Here is a 7,485-nt window from a genome sequence, read left to right as displayed (position 1 = left end):
CACGCTCACTAGCTGGTGCCAAGCAGACTTGATCTCATGAGCAACATTTACCGCTTTACAGGGAATTGGCCTGTACATTTTCATATTCAAAGCCACTCCCTGTTTATTTTTGATTACATACCATTCAGCCTATTCATTTGAACACTCATATCCTTTTGGAAAACTGATTGTCACTGACTGTTGACCAATTAATATAGACACAAACAGAGACAGAATAGCAGTAGAATCATTATAAACTCTGAATTAAACTGCCATGCTCGATGAGGACGTTGAGAATAATTTTGTTAATTGGAACCGGTAATAGAAGCTTTACTGTCATGTAATCCCTGTGGCAAATGCGCAAGCGGATCCCTGCAAGACCATAATCAAATTCATTACTGTTACAATTGTCAGTTAGACTTTTGCACCATCAATTTCTCAGTCACGTTACATTAAATGTTAATATATAACCACACTACCACAGTAGATCATTATTTACACCACTGTATCGATCCAAGAGGAAAAAAGGAACAAGCAAACTGCAACAAAGAGATGGATAAACAATAAAAGTGCAATAAACACAGTATACTGGTGTTCTTGAGTGCTGAATCAGTATGTTTTCTTTTTTTTTGTCACTTTTGACATTTATAGTCATTGGGTCTCCAGACGTGATAATGCATGTATTCTCTCACTTGAGCTAATGAAGGCATGTGGGGTGACAGAGGCCTAATAAAACTGATTCAGGGTCTGCTCATGAACACTCTAATGCATTCACCAGAGCCTGAGATCATAGGCAGCCTCCCAAAACAACATGCTGAGTCATCGTTTTCTTAAAAAAAAAGAAAAGAAAAAAAAACATAAAAAAGTTAAGTGATCAGACTGAATATATTTACAGGCAGCCATTGAATACACTTGCTTAAGCAACTGCAGACCATCTCAGTGATTGCTTGCTCAGTGATGCTTGCTGCCAAAGTCTTTTCAGCCTCAGATGGACAATTAAATTAAGTTTTTGTAAGTAATTGAACTTTTGGAACTAATTCCTGCCTGCTCTTTACCCTGCAGAGTCCGAGACGCGGAGAGGTCGGATTTAAATTTTGTGGAGAACAACATAAAGAACAAGTGATATAAATTAAATGCAAGCCGGTGAGAGAGACCCTAAACGTTTATTAATTCTTTTTTAAGTAACAACACTCAAATGTCTACATAATGACGTCACAGATGCTCAAAAATGGCAACAGACTAAAAGGTTTTTGCACCACAGGGGAAGGATTGTGATTAAAAGTTTAAAATACTGTACAGAAATGTGCTTTTACTGATGTTAATGAGTCTTAAGTGATGAATTAGACCTCAGCTACCATTAGTTTGTTATTACATGACTCCAAGTAACTAGCTACAGCCAACAGCTGGTCAACTTACCCTAGCATACAGACTGGAAGCAGGACAGCACTTGGCTTGGTCCAAATATAGCAGCGTCAGCACCTACGGCACCCTCTAAAGCTCACAGATTAACAAGTTATTTCTTGTTTGCTTAGTCTGTACTAAGTGTAAAAATGACAAACTGTGGTTTTACGATGGGTGATGTGGCAGACCATTCCTTACAAGTCTTGTCATCACGGTGATGTTGACTAATACTGGATTCCTGAGAGTTAAAAAACCAAATAGCACTTGTCCCTTGTCAGTCTGTCAACTTGTCAGTTCTGTCTGATGGAGCACACTGACAACTTATGTAATACTGACACCATTTCTTAACTTTAGTGTGGCACAAGATAAAATCAGCTCAAATGCATATCCATCTTCAGTTGAGTGCATGTTATATTTAACAACATTATCAAACACTGCATCCTTCCAGTTATTACATAAGGACTGCAATTCCTTTCAAAAACCACACACATGCACGTGCACACACACACACACACACACACATACGCACACACACACACACACACACACACACACACACAAGACGCGCGCACGCACGCAAACACACTTAATGTGAGCAAAACTATTGCTGCATGGTGCTGCAGAAAGCAAAGTCCCTCCCCTCAATTTTATGACTCGTTTTTTTACAGACTAGTGAGAGAGTGAAAAAGAGAGAGAGCGGGAGTGAGGATGTAGAAGAGCGGTGATGCTCTGGTAGCCAGTCTTGTGCAGACCCTCAACAACATTCGGAGGATTAATCGTTCAGCATCCTTTCATGAGCACAGGTGCCAATCATTGTGTAAACGTGGCAAAAGTGCTTTTCTCTGAGCTAGAAAATATACATAATGGAGGATGTTTCTGTGCTGATGCAAAACCCAAAGTGGAGACAAGAAGTTTCAACAACCAATTTAATTTTTTTCACAATCTGAGCAAAGGTAAAATAGATCTGTAGTAAACAGAGAAGATGTCTTCCTCTCCTGGCATCAAGTCTCGGGAGCATGTGGACATGGTGTACATCTCCATCGAGACAGCTATTGCCCTGGCCTCTGTGCTGGGGAATGTGCTGGTGGTGGTGGTAGTGTGTGTGAACCGGGCTCTCCGCAATACCACCTTCTGCTTCATCGTGTCTCTGGCCGTGGCTGACATCGCCGTGGGAGTCTTGGTCATCCCTCTGGCTATTATCATCAGTCTGGGATTTAGCACTCAGTTCTACACCTGCCTCTTCCTCTCCTGCCTTCTGCTGATCATCACCCAGAGCTCCATCCTTTCCCTGCTGGCTATCGCCATTGACCGATATCTCAGAGTCAAGATTCCCACCAGGTGAGGAACTGTTTAAAACGCTTAGTTACACTTTGACTGGTGTAATCAGGTTAACTCATGATTTTGACAGGAAGACTGTATTAGTTGATGGATGTTGTGACATTAAAGTATCAATATGGTAATTGACAGTCTGTTTATGGTAAGAGCATAAAATATTCATTACTGAGAGCAAGACAAAGTAGATGTTAACATTATCAATTACTGGTTATGATTGCTGTCAATTACAGGCTTCTTGATATGATCAAGACCCTTCCCACTCTAATATGTGTCACTCACATGTTCAGATCATTAGCCTGATTACAGTAGACTTCAGTTGACATCACATTACACCATGTGTCTCTTCCCCTAGTCAAATCAACACAAATAACTTTTATTTATATTATGTCAAATTACAAAATTCTCTTAGATTGACCTCAGAACTAACATGTCATGTTAACAGTCTCTTAATTGAACATCAAAATGCCTTACTTTTATGAAGAAGCTACTTTCTAAAGTTGCCTCAAGAATATTCTACAAGAAAAAAAAAAATTGTAGTAGTAGTAGTACTCCGTTTTTTTATCTTTACACTTTTTTTAGCATCAGAGAGCTAAATGTGTGCTTTTATCTTGAAGAGAGTCAATCATGAGGAAGTGGTTCTCACTGTTGAGGTCTGACATGGCACTGTATAAACCATCTCCTTGTTTAATGCAAATCAATGGGCTGCACATTAAAAGCTTTTAAGCAAATTAAAATGTCCTTGTCTGTCTAAATAACTGACATGGGCACGGTTTGTTAAGAGATTTGGCAGTTTCCCATACGACTTTTTGTTTAGCAGGAGGAGCCTGATGTCAAAAAGAAAGATGCTTCTGGACAGAAATCTATAGGCTGGCATTTGTTCAAAGAAACACTATTACAGTAGTGTAAAGCACTGCAATGCATGATTGATTGAAAACTCTTGTCTTCATTCCATGTCTAACATCCTTATTCAGGTACTGCATCATTGTGACCCAGGGGAGGGCATATGTGGCAGTTTGTCTCTGTTGGATCCTCTCCTTCCTCACTGGATTGGTTCCAATGATTGGCTGGAATAACCGTGATGCCCAAGCAAACCACAGCAGTTCCAGCGAGATCGTCTGCAAATTCACCACTGTCATAAGGATGGACTACATGGTGTACTTCAATTTCTTTGGCTGGGTGGTGGTACCGCTGACCATAATGATCGCTCTGTATGCAGAGATCTTTAGGGTGATCCGGCGGCAGCTGAACCGACGCGCTGAGGCCACTTGTGATGGGGACAGGTACTATAGGAAGGAGCTGAAGCTGGCCAAATCTCTGGCCTTGGTGGTCTTCCTCTTTGCTGTGTGTTGGCTGCCGATACACATTATAAACTGCATCGACTTCTTCTGCTCCAAGTGCTACTTACCAAAGTTTGCCACATATATAGGGATTTTCATGTCCCATGTGAACTCAGCCCTCAACCCATTAGTTTATGCATTCAGGATAAAGCGGTTCCGTGTCACGCTGGTCCAGATCACTCGCCGCTGCATGTTATGTAAATCCACAGAGCCCACCCCATGCCCCACCAGTACGCCAGCCATAACGGAGAAAGTGGATGCCAACTTGTAACAGGGACTGGAGCACTTCTGGGTGCACTGCTTACAGTGCAGTGATGAGACTCACAGGATAACGTGGTATTTGGAATATGAGCCAATCAATACAGACAACAAAGCCCTTGGATGCATTTCTTTGAGTCAAACCTTAAGAAAATGAACCTGCACTGAGAAAAAAAAATATCCCCATCATTCTGCATAATTTTGTTTTCACTAAATGCTTTCAGAATTGATTCATATTGAATTATAAAATATATGTCAACATAAAAAGTAATACAACAAATGTTTCATGTTCAAAAAGCTTGTCGGTATCTTCACCAGAATAAACATGCGTAGCTATATGGTTTAACACACTAATTTTTTATTTCACATTTACAACAATTCAAATAAATTGCAAGATTGAGAGTCCACAGTCCAAGTGCTAACATGCCGAAATGGCAATGCTATCATGCTGATGCTAAGCAGGTATTATGCTCACTATGCTCAGTTTCTTAGTTTATCATGTTAGCACACTAACATTTTATAATTAATATATTAATATATATTAATATATATATAATTAGATATTTGGAGGTACGTCTATGCAGTATTTCATGCGAATCACACAGTTGTCAGTAGACTGACTGACCAACATTTCTAAACAAAGACATGCCAGCAGTATAAAAATGAGATTAGATTTAACACCAATAGTTAATTTGGGAATGCTAAGCCTGGATGTTTGAGTAACCACGTGAAGAAAAGCATCAATCTGAACGGGAAGATTTATTGAGTTAAGATCAATAGAGAGTAGTACAGTGTGTTCATGTCTCACAGAAGACCATTCAATATACAGAGAAGGGAAAGAGGCTCTGCCAGGAATGTAAATTAACAGTGAAGTCACTAAACCTAATGAAACAAAACTCTGGCAACATCAAAGCAATTCAGCCATTACTCTTTATCACAGGATGCAGGCACCTCTTTAGCTAATTCAGCTGGTTTAAAGCCATATTTCAATAGCTATGGCAGATTGTTGAAAAGGCTCTGAAGCATTTCAGTAAATTACCCACAGACCATTATGCTGAAGTGATTTATTCCTACACTAAACCCCGAAGCTTCTGCTAAAGCTGCATCAGTTCTGCTTTGTCATCATTTTGACTCCTGCCTGGTTTCAGTCACACTTCTTATCATATCAATAATATACATATAAAAAGGTCTAATCTGGTATAAACTATTCACATTTAAATGTTTTTTGTCATTTGATGTGTGGTATGATATCACCAGGGTTGTGTATGTACTTACAGCTCCAGAGAGATATTTATTTAACTCAGATTTATATACACTCACCTGCCAGGTATACTGACAACCTGAGACTTTAACACACAAAACCTTCACTATTTATCTCTCTGCCTCTGTCGGTCCCTCGCTCGCAATCATCTCAATACGTATTTTACCATCTGTCACCTAACCTTCATCCTTGTTGAGGGATTTGAAACTGCTGAGTATCGTCTAATCCTCAGCCCACGTCTTAGTGAGGTAGGTGCCACATATCCAATCTGGCATTTACTTCTTTCACACCGCACGCCGCTGTAGCTTGTGGCCTACCGGAGGCTACAGGGCCACAAGCATGGTATAGGAGTGGAGACAAAAAGCCAAGAGTCTCTATTTTTTGTGGTCTTATCGCTATCCTAGACTAATCTTGTGTGAGGTAAGACTTTGAAAAATTTGTGAAGTTTCATTCAAGACATTATTTGTATTTTAATTTCTGAAAGCAATTATAATATTTTCATCATTTAAATATTCTCAGAGGACTAAAGGAAACTTTTCATTTGCAGCACCAAACCACTATAAAATGGCTGACTCAGATGGAGCAGAGGATGGCCAAGACCTGGAGGCTCCAGAGGAAGAGCTGGATGACCAACAGCAAGCCCTACTGCACTTCAGTAAATACAGTGAAGCCCGGCGAGCGCTACCTTGGGAGCAGTGGACCTTCCGAGAAAAGGCAAACTATTACATGGACCGCATGTTCCTGGGGTTGTTGGTCATTTTCTTCTTCATGCTAGTGGGAGAGTTTGCCTATAAAATGTGGTATGTGACGAACATGGAGAAGATTGCAGAGTTTGTGTCAGACTCGGTGGTCTTTGTGTCCCACTGGCTCTTCACACAGGAGAGACAGGAGCAGCTGGCTGAATTGTAGTTTGATATTAGAGCAACTGTTAATCTATGGAGTGTACCCAGTATTGCTGTGTGGGATGAACACTTGATTGTGTTTTATACAATGTTTTAGGCGCATGTGGCATTACAAATGCCCAGTAAAGAATTCATTTATAGCTACATCTTGACTAGTGATACATCAATATATGAATTATTTCTGAACTTTATTTTTGATGGTGACTTAATGGAAATAAATGATGTATGCAATTAACTGAATCCTTGTTCTGTCCTACTACACACAAGATTTGTAGTATCTCCACCTTCTGGTCGTCATCTTTCACTTGTGCATGCCAGATTTATTCTCAATAAAATGCCATTTAATTTTAAAAGTGGCATCAGAGCAGATACAAAATATGTGATAACTGGCACAAATTTAAGTCATCTAACAGACAATTATGGGGCGCTTACTGGGTTTCAAGGAATTAAATTGAGCTACAATAAGCTCATTCTCCTCTACTCATTCACTCAAAAGAATTACATATACATCGGCCACATGGAGTTTTATATCCTTCCGTCATTGGAGATAATTTGATTGTATTATTTGTAACAAAATTAATAGTGGGTTAAAATTATTACTAATAAAAAATAATAATCTAAATGACACAGTATTTTATATTTCAATAGAAAGTGTTCAGAAAATGATTATTTATATTCTAACTAGATAATAAATAATGTTGCAACTAGGCTGCAACTAAGGATTATTGTTATTATTGATTTTTGAGTTAGGGATTATTTTCTTCATTAATCTGAAAACAGTTTTCTGGGGAAACAGTACAGACAGTACAAGTCAAATATATTCAATTTAATGTTATTCTGTTTTACTATCAAGACAGAAAAAGCAGCAAATTTTCACATTTGAACAGCTGAAACTAGTGACTTTTTTGTCTGAAAAATTAGTAAATTAATTCATAATCAATTCATTATCTGTCAATCCACTATTTAGAGTATGTCTCCTTCTCATACATAGCCATTTGAGCCACTGTTCTAC

The 7,485-nt window shown here is 39.0% G+C and overlaps 1 protein-coding gene and 1 long non-coding RNA gene across 2 annotated transcripts; both read left to right on the top strand.

Moving 5' to 3' along the window:
* The first annotated feature begins 2,090 nt into the window (after window positions 1-2,090).
* On the top strand, window positions 2,091-4,658 carry LOC111662354 (adenosine receptor A1). Its single transcript, XM_023416201.2, has 2 exons — window positions 2,091-2,718; window positions 3,687-4,658. Exons 1-2 carry the CDS (start codon window positions 2,363-2,365, stop codon window positions 4,321-4,323), a joined length of 993 nt encoding a protein of 330 aa, XP_023271969.1. The 5' UTR covers window positions 2,091-2,362; the 3' UTR covers window positions 4,324-4,658.
* Window positions 4,659-4,920: 262 nt separating this feature from the next.
* LOC111662368 (uncharacterized) lies at window positions 4,921-6,713 on the top strand. The gene is made up of 2 exons (XR_002761318.2): window positions 4,921-5,991; window positions 6,119-6,713. It is a non-coding gene; the product is annotated as an uncharacterized LOC111662368 (long non-coding RNA).
* The last annotated feature ends 772 nt before the right edge of the window (window positions 6,714-7,485 follow it).

Source organism: Seriola lalandi, unplaced genomic scaffold (genome assembly GCF_002814215.2).
Source record: "Seriola lalandi dorsalis isolate HSWRI2012SDOR001 ecotype SW California unplaced genomic scaffold, Sedor1 jcf7180002054561, whole genome shotgun sequence".
Classification (NCBI taxonomy): domain Eukaryota; kingdom Metazoa; phylum Chordata; class Actinopteri; order Carangiformes; family Carangidae; genus Seriola; species Seriola lalandi.
The sequence above is the reverse complement of the archived record's forward strand: the minus strand, read 5'-3'. Positions and strand labels throughout refer to the sequence as shown.